Raw genomic sequence first — 17,382 nt, 5'->3', positions numbered from 1 at the left:
ATTATAATAGATGATATTCAATGTTGAACTTTGTATAATGTCTCGATACGTGAAATATTGGAATAAATAACTTTATCGCTTCGAGTTAGCTTCAAAGAATATCGTCTTTGTCTCGAAAAATGTTAAATATTTATAGTGAGAAACTACCGAGTGCAAAGGGTTAACACTAGAACTACCAGTCAAAATGACTGATTTCGATTTTGTTTAGCAATTATTGATATCCTCGAAGCATTGAATATTCGAAATGATTTTAAAAACAAATAGTTTCATTTCAGTACTATAATGAATGTCTGAAGAAACTGAGAATAATCTATTGTTGCAATTTTTATGGGAATTGCGTATTAATCGTATTAAATGCTCGGTAGTTCTAGTGTTAATTTCAATTAATATATTCGCGACAGAATTTTTCAATATGTTTGACTTAGTATTGCTCTGAACGTAGGCGCTACTGAAATTCTGGCGGCCATCTTGTCGCACTCGCGGGAATCGTACTTAACACTAGAACTACTAGTCAAAATGACTGGTTTCGATTTTGTTTAGCAATTATTGATATCCTCGAAGCATTGAATATTCGAAATGATTTTAAAAACAAATAGTTTCATTTCAGTACTATAATGAATGTCTGAAGAAACTGAGAATAATCTATCGTTACAATTTTTATGGGAATTGCATATTAATCGTATTAAATTCTCGGTAGTTCTAGTGTTAAAAACTGACGATTCTTTTTTTGAAAAAAAGGAAGAAATAAAATAAAATAAAACGTTAAGTATACAGATGTTTAGAATTCAAATTGGATGAATAAATTTTAGAAATGATTGAATTAATTTAGGAAGATTGATCAGCTTCGCTCGAATAGGTAGAATAATGTACAACGAAAGAGGATATAATTTTACAAGCGCAAGCCCTCTGCACTAAAGAAGCAGAAGGCGCAAACGAAGCCACTCTACACATCGGTCATGCTGTCGGTTTGCTAGATTCATGCATAATGAATCGAACGGAACACGGGGGGAAGAATGGCGTCGAACGTACCAGCTACCATTTTACTTTTCTCCATGACTTGCTTCGCCAGTATCTGATTCAGCTGGAGTATGTGATCCCTCTGGCGTTTCTCCTCGACCACCTTCCTCTTCAAGTTGTCTGATTGTTCGACGTTAATATTGTCATCTGGCAAAGTTCATCGACATGTATTAATTGATATTGTAATGTAATTGATTTAGATATTGATTACAGTATAATTTCAAATATAATATAAATATGATATCAATATAATATAATGACTTGTTCGACGTTAATATTGTCATCTGGCAAAGTTCATCGACATGTATTAATTAATATTGTAATGTAATTGATTTAGTAGATGTGATAGGTTTAGGTATTGATTGCAGTAGAATTTCAAATATAATATAAATATAATGTAATAAATTGTTCGACGTTAATATTGTCATTTAGCAAAGTTCATCGACATGTATTAATTGATATTGTAATGCAATTGATTTAGTAGATGTGATAGATTTAGGTATTGTGATTGCAGTGTAATTTTAAATATAATATATAATATATTATATTTTTGTTACATCGATGACACAACGTAAATATGATTACCATTTCCATCTGACGCGGTCACCGTTGTCTCGGACAGCATTTTCCTGATCGCTTCCGCCTTCTTCAATCGTTGCTCTTGTTCCTCCGCGGTTAACTCTGGCGTCTGGAATAAAAAAGAACCACTGAATGACAGAACTTCCCTAATAACATCGTCTGATTCAATGTTAATGTGAGTACTAATTTCAAAACTTGATATTTTGCATCAATATTGTCACACAGTTTTGCAAATTCGCGAGCAAGCAACGAAGTTTACCTGTTCAGGAATGTATCTCTCAGGGATAACGATCTTGTTCGGCGTGCCGAGCAGCTGATCGATGGTGCTCTCGTTGTACTTGAGTTCCTTGTGACTCAACGTCGACCTAACGACATCCGGAGCGTTGATCCTTGGCCTCAGCGCGCGTTCCATGTCAAGGTCATCCCTCGCTCTGCCCATTCCCTGTAGAAACCAAACACCTCGTTTCTTATCATCCGTCCAACGTCTCTTCAACTCTCATCATAATTCAACATACTTCGACACCATTAAATCTCAAAGTTAATTCCAACACTCTATTTAACCCTTTCGTAACATCTTAATCTCCTTAGAGACGAATTCTTTTCGAGAACAAACACATGATTCTAATTTCCTTCGGTTATAATCTACTCTATCGAAACTGACACGAATTGGACAAGATGGCGGCAGTACATACTATACACCTTTGCAATAAAATGTTCGATTTCCTACTACTTAATTAACCCTTTGCACCTAGTGTTAAATATCTCATTCTATAGTTTTACTCTATCAAATCAAGTGGTGAGAGAGTCACCTCTCGAGTGCAAAGGGTTGAATATACATATAAAATTCCCCTACAAAATGGCGAATCGACATGCAAAATGGATTTCATCAGCAGGATGACTCCCAAGTGCGAGACCTGTATACCCAAAGAATCTTTCATTATATACACAGACTGAATCAACATATCAGCACGATATTCCATCGTTTCTACGATACACTCCGCATCGGGATGAGGCGAGGGTACCCGAACGAAACGTGATCGAACTGAAACCGAAAAAATCGGGCAACGAACGAAATCCCCCAGTGAAAGCCCGGAAGAAAGACGACCGATCGAAAACGCAAAATAAAAGAAAACAAAATACCATCTTCGAGAACGTGTCTTCTAAGTCGAGGACGGGTTTGCTACTGGACACGGTATAATGGCGGCGTTTCTCGCGCGGGATCTGCCGCCGCCTGGGCCCCTCGACCTTCTTCTCCGTCATCTCCTTGATGATCTGTTTCGCCGCCTCGCTCTTGAACACCGGCGACAACTGCGGCGAGCAGGAAGTGTTCACCGTCAACGTGGATCCGAACTGTCTCTCCTGCGCGTCCGGTTTCGCGGGTAATTCCGGGCTGATCGGATGATCCAGCGGACTCTCCGTTTTCGGGCTCTCGTACTGTCTGTATTGGTAGTACTGCTGCTGCTGCTGCTGCTGCTGTTGGACTTGATGATGGTTGGGCCTGGACATCTGCTGGCCGGGGTAATTCTGATGGCACGGACTGTAGGGCGGGCTGGTCGAGTAATTCGGCGAGCTGATCGCCGCGTGCGAGCTCGAGCCTAGGCTCTCCGTGTACGGCGACAAAGTGCTGTCCGAGCTGCCGTCCTGACTTTCGAACTGCGTCGTTTGGTAAACAAAAAATCGAGGGGATAAAATGAAGTGCGGGGAGGGAAGCAGATTGAGACGGGAGTTGAGCTAGTCCTGATGGATCTGATGGGTTTGTCGGTGTTTGCCGGGTTACCTTTAGTTTATTGTTTTGTTTGGCGAAGCTTGATTCTTTGTTGAGCAGATTCTGGTTTTTAGAGCAGAGGACTAAATAAAAGATGGTCGGAATAAAATAAAGTGCGACGAGGGAGCGAAGCATGATGCGTTGATACAGGAGTTGAGCTAGTTCAGGTGGATTTGATGGGTTTATGTCGTTCAGAACCGAGTTACCTTTAGTTTATTGTATTGTAAGTGAAGCTTGATCCTTTACGGAGCAGATTTTGTTTTTTAGAGTAAAGGACTAAATAAAAAATGGGAGGAAATAAAATGAAGTGCGATGGGGAGGGAGCGAAGCAGGTGATGACGCGTTGAAACAGGAGTTCTAGTCCAGATGGATTAATCCGATGGATTTGATGTGTTTATGTCGTTTACCAGGTTACCTTTAGTTTACCCTACTGTCTAGAGAAGCTTGATCCCTTGTGGAGCAGATTCCGTGTTTTAGAAAGAATATTCAGAAGTAGAGGGTACCGAGCTCTCTTCTGCTAGGTCTCGTTTCGGTATTTTCGTGTTAAGATCAAACTTTCGATTGATTCTATTAGAAACTCCGAATGAATTAGATTTCATAGTAAGTTTCAGTAACATTATTTCATTCAGTTTGATAAGCTATTCTAGCGAAATCTTTGATCTTCACACGAAGATATCCGATAGTTCCCATGTGGATTGGACCAAGTGGCAACTAAGGGTTGATCGTGAAAGCTACTCACCCTGACTTTGTTTCGTCGTGCCAACATGCTCCTCAGGGCGTGCATACTGTCGCTCCTCGGCGGTGGTACCACCGGACCCTGATGGATCTCGGGCTGTTGCTGCCGTTGGCCGCCGAAACCGCGCGGCAGGGACATGCTCCGTTGGAACTGCACGTCGTCCAAATCCGTCAGCTGGACCGTGCTCTGCGCGTGAATCATCGGCGATTCCTCCACCACCCTTCCCAACTGGGCCTTCTAAAAGTAAGTCGATCGAGAATAGACGATGCTTCTAGAGTCGTCAATGCTTTTTGCATTGTCAACCCCTCCACGCTGTCGTCGAATTACATGACCTCAGAGAACAGGCGAGAGTCTTTGAAACGATCGTTGAGCTGAGGCTTTCAGTGTCATGTTACTTGGATCGTTACTAACGAATCGATTTTTAACCCTTTGCATTCGGAAGTTTTTCAATATTTCTCAGATCGACGCATCAGAGAAGATGTAATATTAAACATCAAATTTTACAGATTTATCGCATGAAATCAGTTGAACATTTCTAGTGAGAAACTTCCGAGTGCAAAGGGTTCAATGTATTGCTATATTTAATATAGCATGTATTGCTATATGAAATATTTAAATAAATTATCTTCATTGCTCAATCTACCTCTGAATTATCGTTAAATCAGTTTCAAACAGTCGTCTGTATCTCAAGAAGAACGTGAGTGAACTTTCAAAAAGCCTCGATCGATTTCATCCGCATAAAAATCGCTGAACAATTACCTCGAATTTCTGCGAACCGCCCAGATCATCGTCGCACAGTCTCTTCGCGCCGCCAGGTGCCTGCAGCCCGTTGGTCAGCGGGATCCCGATGTTCCCGGTCCTATCGCCTCGATCGCGTTGCCGTCTCTCCGATTCTCGTTTCACGATTCGCACGGTCTTGATCTCCTGTTTCTCACGGTTGTGCATCAAGCCTTCGCGGAACACGATAGATCGCACGTTAGATCGAGCACGGACATCGGTTAGCTACCGCGCGTTGCGACAGACTGGCCGCGGGCCTGTCGGGTCTGTCGGGCAATTAGTTCATTTCACTCACCGGCGAACTTGTTGTCCTCGTTCAGCCGGTAATTATCATTCCCCAGTGCCTCCTCGTTTAAGGGTGGCGGCGGCGGCGGGGGCGGGACGTATTCCGGCGCGGGGATCGGCGTCCCGTTAGGTAACTTCTCGTCGAGCTTGTTTTCTGGAAGATTCGTGGATGCTGTTGTCATTGCACTTTTAACCCTTTGAACTTAGGCTCCAGTATTGCACCAGTTAATATTATAGATTTTAATGAATCTTAAAGAAACCACCCTGAAATTATTCGATTCTCCACGCATTCGAATTTTGTGCTCAGAAGGAGAATAAAAGATCGAAGAAATGTATCATTTCGAATTTTCGTTAGGAATACTATAAAAATTAGTTGCAGTTGTTGGTAGATTACAAAACAACCTGGAGTGCTAAGGGTTAACACGTTGACTGCCATGGGGGTCACCGGCGACCCCGACTAAACCGAATTACTATAGTTCACTATTGTACTTTGCTCTCAATAATTCAGTTTTTATTCATTCGGTAGAAAAAGAAACGAATTTTATGCTTATTTTCGTGTATTTTTACTCTAAAAGTCAAAGATTGACACGTTGAATGCCACGGGGGTCACCGGTGACCCCCAACCAAATCGAATTACTATAGTCCACTCAATGAAACAACATCAAGCGACTCAGAATTCCGCGTTTCCACAGGGCCGGCGGTCAATGCGTTAAAATTCTCCATGAACCGTTACCTTGAGCCCTGGTGTCCGTGTTCACGTACAACGGCGCGACGTTCACCTGCATCAAGCTGCCCTTGCCCTGCATCTGATCCTTCAGCAGTTGTTGCTTCAGCTGATGCTGCTGTATCTGCTCGCGCAGCTGCGGGGACAGCGTCGAGATGTGATTCTGCGGCATCTGCGAGTACGGCTGATGGTTCTGCATCGGTTGGACGTAGGGCTGATGATTCTGCTGGCGGTTCGTCGGCGACGAGTCCTTCATCTGCGTCGGCGAGCTGAACTGAGGATAGGGGACGCCATTTTGCTTGCCGCGCGGCGACGTCGACGGAGCGGGACTCGAGGGCGAGTCCAGACCGTGGTCCAGAGTGATCCCTGAGTCCAGATCCGTCTCCAGCCAGGAGTTCTGAGTCCTCTTCTTCGGCTGGTGCACTTGCGGAGCTGCTATATGATATTATTTTATATTAAATTATATTATATCTAAACTATTGAAAGTCTATTCGTTCAGATGCATTTCAAATATCGCAATACCAAATCCTCCAGTAAAAATGCAAAATTCAGAACGCAAAGGGTGAAAGGTAACAGTAACCATCAAAGAATCCACTGACGCAAACAGTGAACTGAGAACACTCACCCGACGGTGGTTGCGGTCGAATCTGCTGCACCAAGCTGTGCGACTTCTCGGTCAGTTGCCTGACCTGCACGCTGAGTTCCTTCCGTTGCCTCTGAAGGTCGCCGACCAGCTGCTGAACTCTCCTGAGCTCCGCCTCGAGGGGACCGGTGGTAGCGGAAGTGTCCCTGGCCATGTTGCCGGCGTACCTCCTCGAGGCCTGCAGCTTCTGCCTGAGCACGACCAGGTCCTGCTCCAGCCTGGCATTCTCGGCGACCGTCTCCTCTAGCTTCTGCGAATCAGAAACGGAACGGAGCGTTCACCACTCGACGCCATTTTCGAGCAACAGGATCGCTGCGAGAAGCTGTGTCGCGGCACGTGGACGAACGAACAGAACGGAACGTGAACGGAACGAAAACCATGGGGAACGCAAGAGAAAAGGTGGACGCAACGAAACGAGAACGGTTATTCTGTGCTTTGGTTCATTTACCTGGAAGAATACCGGCTCTACCTGCAAACAACGAAGTCCCATTAAATTCGAGTCGTCACGAGCATTGCCTTTGGCTAGAGCTAGGTTTCTTTGAGACTTTAGATGGATGATTTCATTGGCGCTCGTCGGAATCAGCGGTTCCTTTTTAGACGCGTGTTTCGCTCGTTTAGGAGGAATGGTCGCTAATTAGTTAAGTGGTTAGTGGAATGATCGAAACACTGGAGACACGGGAGACAGTCCTGTTTTCGGTGATGAATGCAGCATTGCTCGCTTCAGCTTCAGTGTTTGGATTGAGATTGTGTGTTTGAATCGGTGATTGTGGGGTTTGTTGGGACGTACCTTGGAATTGTGCGCGAGCAACACCCTCACTCTGCTCAGCTCCCGCTCGAGCATCAGCTGCTGCTTCCGGTAACGCTCGGCTTCCGCCAAGTTGCTCCTGCTGCCCTGCAGCTTGTGCCGCAAACCGCCGAGCGCTTTCTCTAAGATCTCCTGTGTTTGAAGGTGTTTGTTAGGCTGGTTTGATAAGGCTATTCGAATCTTTGCAATGAAATATTGCAGTATTTCGTAGAGTGTTGATATATTGTCTTATAAATGAATTTCGTAAATTATCTTTAACGGCAGCGTTAGTGTCGCAGTCAAAGAGTCAGAGTAGGTATCAATGATCATCAGAGTACAGTCGACATTATTACTGAGCATTATTCTTTACAATTGTTTCTATTTCTAGCTATAATTTCGTCTAATCAAAGACCTTGTCAATATTTAGTATCAAATCTCTACAAATCATATATCCAGAAAATTATTAAACATCACAAAAACAACAAAGATCATATATCCATATCAACGTAAACAAACCATCTATAAATATTTAAGATCCTTTAACCCTTTGTGGACGGATGTCGGCACTTCAGCGAGATGAAATGTTCAAATTTGAAAGACTAAGTCGTAGACAAACGATCTAATTAGTTGAATAGCAAGAGATCACGTAATTTTCATTCTATTAATTAAACAATTGATATCTAAATTAGCTTCATATGTAGAAGGTTTCGTATATTTCAAAGAATCATCCGCAAAGGGTTAATATCCTCAAAAGTGACGCCCAATCACTGCTCACTTTCGAAACCCTCCAAAAAACTGCACCCTCAAAGCCACCCATCCCTCAAAAGCCCACACGATTACCCATTAAAACTAAAAACCCCCAAAATCTATCAATCTCCATCGCAGAAAACTGTACTCCAATTTCCATTACCAAACGAATTCCTTTCGAAACGATCGATCCTCACTCTATGCTCATTCAAAAATTCCACGCGAAGCTTCCACTAACGCCCGTCCGTTACGGCACCACGTTGCGCAACGATATCCACGAAACACGGTTGAAGAAACGAGAAACGACGGAAATAATCGCGAGCCGATCCTTTCGCGACGAGCTGCTCGCGTAGCACTCCGATCGCGTCACTTGCCTTGTCCTGCTGAAGACTGTGCAGCGTTCCGGATTCCTCTTGGAGCAAACGATCCAGCTTGTAGAGCTGCTGCACCTTGGCCTACGACACACACAAGCGACCAGGGTTAACCTTGAGCCGCGAGCCGGGGAGTCGCGTTTCAACCGGAATCGCGACGCGTTCACCGGTGTCATAATCGCGGCGCCCCGGCAAAAATCCTAGCGCATACCGACACGCGCTGTCGGCGTGCACTTTTCGACGTTCGCTCGCTCGCGAGCTACGGCGAAATTATTCTTTGGAATTTATCGTTGAATTTTGTATACTGGACTACATTTTTGTATACTACACTTTGACTGGTAGTTCTAGTGTTAACCCTTTGCACTCGAGAGGTCACCATTCGATACATCAAACCTATCGTCTTATATACAATATTATGCTCTGTAATACAGCAATATGTAAAATATTCAAATGAAATAGCTCAGTTCCTTAATTTTATTTCCTCATTTGTCAGTCTGAGAGAACGTCGTTCATATCTCGCTGAAAAATGTATATTTCTAGGGAAAAACTGTCGAGTGCAAAGGGTTGACCTGCTACATCCCGAAATTCTAGAATTCTAGAATTACTGAATCTCATGTTTCCTTAAATCGTAGGTTTATATTTGACGCTTGTGAATTGTTCTATGAATATACTGTTAATATACTACAAAATACGAAGAATCTCGCGATAAATCGTTCGATATTAATAACGATTGCGATCGTGGATTCGTGGGGCCATTTCTTTCGGCGACGTCGCTTAAAGCGAAGCTAATAAACCATCTCTTATCGCAGAACAGACGATGGGAAGTCTATAAATGGTCTTCCGGTAAGGTGAATTATTAATACAGTACCACGTTAAGCTCATGCAATTTCCCATTAACGTCGGCCATTAACGGTACGCGTCGGTGCATCCATTATGCGCGCTTAAAGTGCGTCTCCCGGTGTTTTTGATTCATAAAATTTCAGCTGGAAAAACGGCTAATATATTGCGCGGTGCGTATCATAAAGTGCATCTTTCCATTCCTAGAATACACGATTAACTCTTTTTCTTCGTCGGATCCATTTCATCATGCTCGTTTCCATTAGAAGATTTCGTCCACTGTATGTTCATAAAATCGACACGAATTTCACGGTCATTCTGTCTAATATCTTTTATTTTCCTTGTTAGTGCGAAATTTGGATGCGCAAAAAATCCAATAATTGCAAGGTAGTTTCTTTAAGATTCATTCAAACGTCTAATAGTATTCCTGGTGCAATATTGGAGCCTACAGAGTTCAAAGGGTTAAGTGAAACAACGTTTCTTCACTGTTTTTTCACTGAATTAGAAATTCAGAAAATTGGAAATGCTATAACATTTCTTAGATCTTTTAGTTTCCTTGTTAGTGCAAAATTTGGATGCGCGAAAAATCTAATAATTGCAAGGTAGTTTCTTTAAGATTCAAACGTCTAATATTATTCCTGGTGCAATATTGGAGTCTACAGAGTTCAAAGGGTTAAGTTACCAAGTATCCAGAAAACGTTCGTTCCGCGGTTCGAAGGGTCGCCGGTCACGTGGGAACACGGCGGTCTCACAAAGGGGCGCGGTAACTGTTCCCGACGTAACGTTCGTTACGATCCGCGCATTATTCCGACGACAATGTCACGTGGGCGCGTCTACGCACCGTTACGGCGAATCCTGCCACGCGTAACTCGTATTTATCGCGACGTCTTTTCCCCGTAACGCGGGACTTCCCAGCCGGACGTCGTTTGTTCGCCGAGCAGAACAGAGAATAGCCAAAGGGACGAGTAATGTCACGGTGTTTTCGTTCATTTAACCCTTAAAGGCTGCCATCAGAGGGAATTACGCGAATCCTGTGTCATTGTTACATTTCCAACGAGGTGTTTTTCCCCGTTCATGGGAAATTGCTGCTCAGCTTGGAGACAGGAGATATTAACCCTTTGCAATCGAATGTTTTTCACTGGAAATATTAAATATTCCTTGGTGAGATGCAGACGATGCTCTTTGAAACTAATTTGTCGGCATTTTGCTGAGATCAAAATTCCGTGTTTGCAATGCCCAGTTGTGAACGAATTATTTAACTGTTCGAACAGCAAGAAATCAGTACACAGCTTTCTTATTCTCTGTGATTTAAGCGTTCAGTGTTTAACCCTTTGATCTCTGTAGGCTCCAATATTCCAGTTCTAATGTTAAATATTTGAATGAATCTTAAAGAAACTACACTAACATTATTCAATTTTCCACACATCCAAATTTTCTACTCAGAAGGAAAATAGATCGAAGAAATGTTATAGTAATTAGTATAAAAATTAGTCGCAGTTGCTAGATTACAAAACAACCTGGAGTGCTGGTTAATTTAGCAGAATTTGCAAAAGGTTATTCAACAATCTTCGTCCTCAAAGGGTTAACTTTGTACTGCATAGATTCTGTTAAAATCACGAACAAAAATTCGGCCCGCAGAGGGTTAATAATTCATAACCTCGTGTTTTTTGCTAACCACGGAAACCGAGGATGAACAGGGAAGATTCCCCGGGGACCATGAATGTATCGGTGTCGGCTTGCGTGGCCGCGAGAGTCGCTTCGCGTCTGATCTCTACGACCCTCCCTCGAGACGTCGTCGAGCCTGTCTATTCTTTTTATGGCGGAACACGCAAGCGCGGCTAATTGCTTCTCTCAATCTTTTTGTTCAACGACAGAGAAGAGGGAGGAGAAACAAAAAGGAGACAGAACGAGAAGGAGAAAGAACTGTATTCAGGGTTTCTTATCAAAATAGTAACCGTGTTTGTTGAATTCGAGCTAATCTTTCCAGGTTTCTTAGATCAGTTGTTATCTTTCATTACTTTTCTACTTAGCAGTATTCTGATTTTATGAATAATATAATAAACTTTTCTACTTAGTAATATTCTGATTGTGTGAATAATATATTTAAATTTTGGGGAAGCACGAAAGGATAAGATAAGAGACGTACAAGAATAAGACGATTTGGAAATTTAATCCTTTCTCTATAAGTTTGTTTCTATCGGGGATAGATAGTTTCTGAAGTAGACTTGATGAGAAGTAGAAAAATGACTTTTTCGATGTTCCATGTATCGATGTAGCAGACAAAGTTTGATATTTAATATGGAACTTCACGAGTTCGCTGTGTCAAGTCGATCGGCGACTGAGAGGCGCCTCTGGAGTGCAGAGGGTTAACTGCTTATTAATTCCAAGTCTCGGGGCTAGAAACTTGTAACTATGGACGATTAACAGGAATAGGAAACCGAGAAGATAACAATAGAAGCGTAACTGCTTACGAATTTCAAATCTCGAGACTAGAAACTCGCAACCATGAACGCTCGACAAGAAGAGGAAACGGAAAAGGCAACAATAGAAGCATAATTGCTTACAAATTTCAAGTCTCAACATTGGAAACTTGCAACTATGGATTATCTACAATGAGGAACCAAAAAGGCAACAGTAAAAGCATAACTGTTTACAGATTCTAAGTCTCGAGTCTAGAAACTCGGAGCCATGGACGATTAACAAGAATGCAAATCAAAAGAACGACAGTAAAAGCAAAACTGCTTACGAATTTCAAATCTCGAGACTAGAAACTCGCAACCATGGACAATTAACAAGAATGGGAAATCAAAAAGGCAACAATAGAAGCATAATTGCTTACAAATTCCAAATCTCGAGACTAGAAAGTCGCAACCATCGACAAAACGAAACCAAGAAGCGACAGTAGAAGCATAAAAATAAAGGCACTTCGTAGATTTATCTTTCGAATTATCTATCTCTAATGCGAACAATAATAATAATAGACAAAGAGAAAGAAGCACGAGAAACGTCTAACCTGCAGCTGTCCGTGATCAGGACTCAGCCTGTCCCAGTCTCGTCGCTCCTCGGCCAGCAGTCGTTGCTCCTGCACCTTCTGGTTGAACTCCAACCGATGATCCCTGGAGTTGTCGTGCACGAGGTCGTGCCGCGATCCCGTGACGCTGCTGGTCCCGTTGGCAGTGTTCCGGTTGTACAGTGAACCCAGCTTCACCATGTTGTCCACGAGGTTCACCAGTGGTTTGCCCTTCTCGTACTTGAACGAGAAGCGTTGCGCGTAAGATTTTTTATTGGGAGATCCATTAATCTCTTCTATGATCTCACAACTGTATTTATTAATACTATTTTATTGTTAATAATTTATAAGAAACTGAATGATACCTAGATTTGCCGAATTCAGTTACAAATATTCAACGATTGACACTAGAAGTACCGAGCATTTAACCTTTTGCACTCGAGAGGTGACTCTCACCACCTAATTTCTGGTACGGTAGTTGTTGACTGGTACGGTAGTTCCAGTGTCAAGGCGTTTGTTATATTTAATTTATCATATACCTCAGCAGTTTTCTATCAGACTTAGATTTTTACAAATAAATTTGCAAAAAGTTGTCGGTTAAGTAATTCCTTTGTTAAAGTTGGTGATCGAAAGAAAGAGATCGGGGGGTGGACGAGGTGGTTTAACCTGCGCGGATCGGTCGGCGGTAGCTCGAGGGAGAAAAGGGCGCCGGAAGACCAGGAGACGGCTTATTTCGAAGTTTCTTAATTAAACCGCGGCTCGAAAAACTCCGCGCGAAGTTCGACGGTATAATTAAATCGCAGGGAAAACGAACGCGCGTCGTCCGAACGAGTTCCCGTTGCTTACGGATCGCTCGTGTTGATCTTACCGAGAGTTTTCGGTCGTTCCGAAAACGACACGCGAAAATCTACTGTTTGGGAACCGGAAGTATGAGTATATACACCGACGCGCAGGGAGGATGAGTGAAAGTAAAGGGAAAATAAATGAAACATCGCGAAAAGTTGGAATAGCGCGAGCGGAAAGGAATTAACGAAGGTACATGTGAAAATATAGGATTGTAATGTGGAGGTTTAGATGATAAGTTTGTTCATTTATATGTTGAGGAATACAATGTTCTGAGATCAACATTAAAGATTGAGTCTTCAAGTTTCAAAGACTCAGTGTTTAAGGTTGATCTCAGAAGTTTCAAAGATTCAGTCTTTAATGTTGAGTGTTGGAGCTTCAAAGACTCAGCACTTAAGATTCAACTTTCAAGTTTCGAAGACTCAGCCTTTAAAGATAAATCTTGAAACTTCAAAGACCCAGCTTTTGAAGATGAACCTTGATGTTTCAAAAACTCAATCTTTAATGCTGAGTGTTGGAGCTTCAAAGACATTTAAGATTCAACCTTCAATTTTCGACGACTCAGCTTTTAAAGATGAGCCTTGAAACTTCGAACTCTCAGCCTTCAAAGACGAACCTTGAAACTTCGATCTCTCAGCCTTCAAAGACGAACCTCGAAGCTTCAAGTATTCAGCATTTAACCTCCAATTTTCAACTATCGATGACTCAGCCGTTAAAGATGAACCTTGAAACTTCGAGGACTCAGCCTCCAAGACTAATTGTCCCGCGAACTTTCACTGAACTCACCTGCTTCTCGAGATCCATCAGGTGTTTCTTCAGTTCCTCCAGCTTCTGAAGATTCTCCAATCGTCGAGGAGTGTCGAGCTCGAGCAATCTAGCCTGTAGGTCACAAGAGACAGGCGTTTTAACGCGCGACACCGTTGATACTTCTGAATGCGTCGCGTCTATTCGCGAACGATTCCACGGTTCCGATAAAAGGAACTTTCTAGCAGATTGTGTCGGTGATCACTAATGCGGTTTATAACACTACTTACCCAGAAAAATTCGAATTACTACTTAGATTATAGAAACTTCTTTGTAATTTCTGATTCAAACATTAAAGAAACGTATAAACGTCTATCGAACCGTTCGTTCTCGGATTTCTCCGTTCAAAATCGATCGAAAGGAAATATTATCGTTCGAGCCGCTGTCCTGATCAACGACACGATCGACTGATGTTGGTGAACATCCAGAGAACGCAGGTGCAGTGTCCAAGGTGCAATCGTGATCGTACAAACGAGCATTTTTTATCGTTGCTGTGAGTTCAGTCTCGTTCGGTGACATTCGAATGATATCCGACGAGATGCTGGGGATCGTTCGATGGAAGCTATTAGGGTCTCGGAGACAACTGATGCGAACCGATACGATAAGAAGAAATGGATCAAGTGATCGACCGTGTTTACTTAACTCTTTGCTTTATGAATTTTTCTATAGCTTTGCGTACGAGGGATATTTTGCGAATAGTAGATATCAGAAGGATTTTCGAGTTATCTTTTTGAAGTAAACATCATTTTTATACCGATGACAGGAGAGACACGAGAAATATTAATGAAATCAACAGAAATTGAATGAAATCAAATGAAATGAAATTAGCTGAAGTTAACCGAAAATAAATGAACTCAAATGAAAGTAACTGAAGTTAAGCACATTAGAACGAAACGGAATGAAGTAAAATTAACTAAAATTAACTGAAGTTAAGTAAATCAGAACGAAACGGAATTAAGTAAAATTAACTAAAATTAACAGAAGTTAAGCAACTCAGAACGAAACGGAATTAAGTAAAATTAACTAAAATTAGCCGAAGTTAAGCAAATCAGACCGAAAAGGACAGAAGTAAAATCAGCAGAAATCAAAGGAACTCAAATAAAACGCAATGAAATGAAATGAAAAATTCACATTCATCGCGTTCACTTCAGAAGCTTCATAAGGCAAGGGGTTGATCGTAGCACGGGTCGGTCAAAGGGTTAATCAAGAAAACAAATCGTACACCTTTGTTCGGCAGAGTGTTCAAACGCTGGCGAGCGTGCGAGGCTGAACCAGTTTCCGAAAGCGCGGAGCGGCATCATTCCCGGATGTTTCCCTTCTTTCTCTCCGAAAGAGGATTCACTGGCCGCCGTCGGAATCTGAATTCGCGCAGCGTTTGACCTCGCCGAGGACAACGGCTACTCGCATTAAAGGCAACACTGAAAGCTTGAACGCCGGGACGAGAACAAAGCGAGGGACAAGGAATTCTCCTGTTGCGGAGGAAACGTTACTATTCTAATAACGTTCGCTCGAAAACGTGTCCTTCGGACGCCATCTTCTTCTTCTCCGCGGCTCCTGGCCTACCATCCGTCAACGTCGTGCGAGTCAAACGCGTCTGGCTCGGTTAATTTACAGATCTTACGGAAATCGACTGACTGGCGTACAGATACCTGCTGATACTGCGAGCAGCGTCGGTTTTGATCGATGAATTGACTGTCGATTTTGTTATTGTTTCATCTGACAGGTGAAATGTCGAAGGGAATGGGATTTTTAGATTTTGATTGAAAGATATTTGATACGTTTGCTTCCTGTTTTAGTCTAACCTGGATGTTCAATATCGAAACTAAAATATCTTTGAAATGAATGTCTACCTGATAATCAATTTTAGTAAGGAATAGCATTTGAAGGGTTATGTAACTCAGATATTATTATATCGTTCTATGAGTGACATTGTTACGAACTTCTTCGAACTAAGAAACCATTTCGAGAGTGAATAAATGAATTAATAGAGAAAGATTATACACAACTAAGATCAATGATTAAGGGAACGTATTAATCTCTATATTAGGAGTTATGAATTACCTAATAATCAATATCCTAGTCTCTAAACCCTATCCAACCTCTATCAACATTTTCACATCAAACCAAACCTCCCAATCCTTATACTAGAACTTCCCAAAAAACAACCCTACTAATAAAACCCCTACAAATCAGCATCTCACCCAAACTCGTCCCAACCCATAAACATTCCCACATCAAACCAAACCTCTCAATCTTTTAAACTAGAACTTCCCTAAAAACAACTCTACTCATAAAAACCTTAGCAATCACCATCCCAATCTCCCAACCCTTTCCAACCCCCACAAACATTCCCACACCAAACCAAACCCCTAATCCTCACACTAGAACATCCCCAAAAAACAACCCTACTCACAAATTACCCTACCAATCACCATCCCAATCTCCCAACCCTTTCCAACCCCCATCAACATTCCCACACCAAACCAAACCCCTAATCCTCAAACTATAATTTCCCAAAAAACAACCCTACAAATCACCATCTCACCCAAACCCGTCCCAACCCAACATTCCCAAAACGACACTGCTCGCATCGAACTCCCTAAAAACCGCCTCTCGCCCCTGTTCAACCATAGTACACCACAACCGTAGTCCACCAGTGTCAAAACATCCGTTTATCCTCGAGAGTCCTCAAAAACCCGACAGACACCGGAGGATCATCATTGTCGCTGAAAACGTTCTCCGGACCTGAGCCTCGATCTCCATGTGGCAGTGCTCCATCGCTTTGTAGATGGTGGCGTTCTGCCGCCTTAGCTGGATCAGCAGGAGCACCAGCTCCTCGTGGGTCCTGCCGAGTAACTCGCCGGCGGACACGCGTACCAGGCCCTGGTTCCCGGGTTGCGGCAGCTTGTAGCCGGCAGCTTGTTCCGATCGATGGGAACCGACGACGGCGGCGGCAGCGGCAGCGGCGGCGGCGGCGGCGGCGGTGGCGGCGGCCACGTTGCTCTGTCGAGATGCATGCAATATCTTTCGTTAGCCATCGAGGACCGCGTGCACGGAAGCGAACGCACGTCGCGCGGCCCCTTCCCTCCGCCGCTCGGAGAGAGACAACTGCCCCATCGGGCGACTCTGGAAACGCTATTATTCGGGGACGACCAGGCGAACATGTTGGCCGGCCGAAAGAACGCGGCCCCGATTGGTTTAATCGCCGCGCCAGCCAAGCCCATTCTCGCGACCGACGCGACGCGTTGCTCGCTGGACCGAGCGTATGGATGGACCGAGGCGAATCGGATGCGGAATCTTCGCCGTTTGTTTCTAGATTTTTCTTTCAGGGAGATTCTTTTGGACATGGACGGTTCTTCGGGATTTGGAAACCTTTGGGGAAGATTCGTTGAAGTGTGGAAAATTTTTGGGAGATGGAATTGTAGATTAATTGCTTAAATATTAGCAGAATGCGCTAAAT

At 43.1% G+C, this 17,382-nt stretch overlaps 1 protein-coding gene across 2 annotated transcripts in view; it reads right to left on the bottom strand.

The window, feature by feature from the left end:
• LOC116434683 (uncharacterized) overlaps positions 1-17,382 on the bottom strand; it is a 294,137-nt gene that overhangs the window by 7,099 nt on the left and 269,656 nt on the right. For both annotated transcript variants that reach the window (XM_076371565.1, XM_076371566.1), the window contains exons 16-30: positions 16,668-16,925; positions 13,905-13,997; positions 12,279-12,515; positions 8,432-8,512; positions 7,314-7,463; positions 6,975-6,995; positions 6,509-6,776; positions 5,893-6,318; positions 5,170-5,313; positions 4,857-5,047; positions 4,101-4,334; positions 2,737-3,249; positions 1,856-2,038; positions 1,603-1,705; positions 1,030-1,164 (exon numbers count right to left, since the gene is read on the bottom strand). In XM_076371565.1, coding sequence (XP_076227680.1) covers positions 1,030-1,164; positions 1,603-1,705; positions 1,856-2,038; positions 2,737-3,249; positions 4,101-4,334; positions 4,857-5,047; positions 5,170-5,313; positions 5,893-6,318; positions 6,509-6,776; positions 6,975-6,995; positions 7,314-7,463; positions 8,432-8,512; positions 12,279-12,515; positions 13,905-13,997; positions 16,668-16,925 — 3,037 coding nt within the window. The remainder of the gene's footprint in view (positions 1-1,029; positions 1,165-1,602; positions 1,706-1,855; positions 2,039-2,736; positions 3,250-4,100; positions 4,335-4,856; positions 5,048-5,169; positions 5,314-5,892; positions 6,319-6,508; positions 6,777-6,974; positions 6,996-7,313; positions 7,464-8,431; positions 8,513-12,278; positions 12,516-13,904; positions 13,998-16,667; positions 16,926-17,382) is intronic.

The sequence above is a fragment of the Nomia melanderi genome, chromosome 10 (genome assembly GCF_051020985.1).
Source record: "Nomia melanderi isolate GNS246 chromosome 10, iyNomMela1, whole genome shotgun sequence".
NCBI classification, from domain to species: Eukaryota; Metazoa; Arthropoda; class Insecta; order Hymenoptera; family Halictidae; genus Nomia; species Nomia melanderi.
Note: the sequence above shows the minus strand (reverse complement) of the source record. Positions and strands in the feature narration are given on the sequence as shown.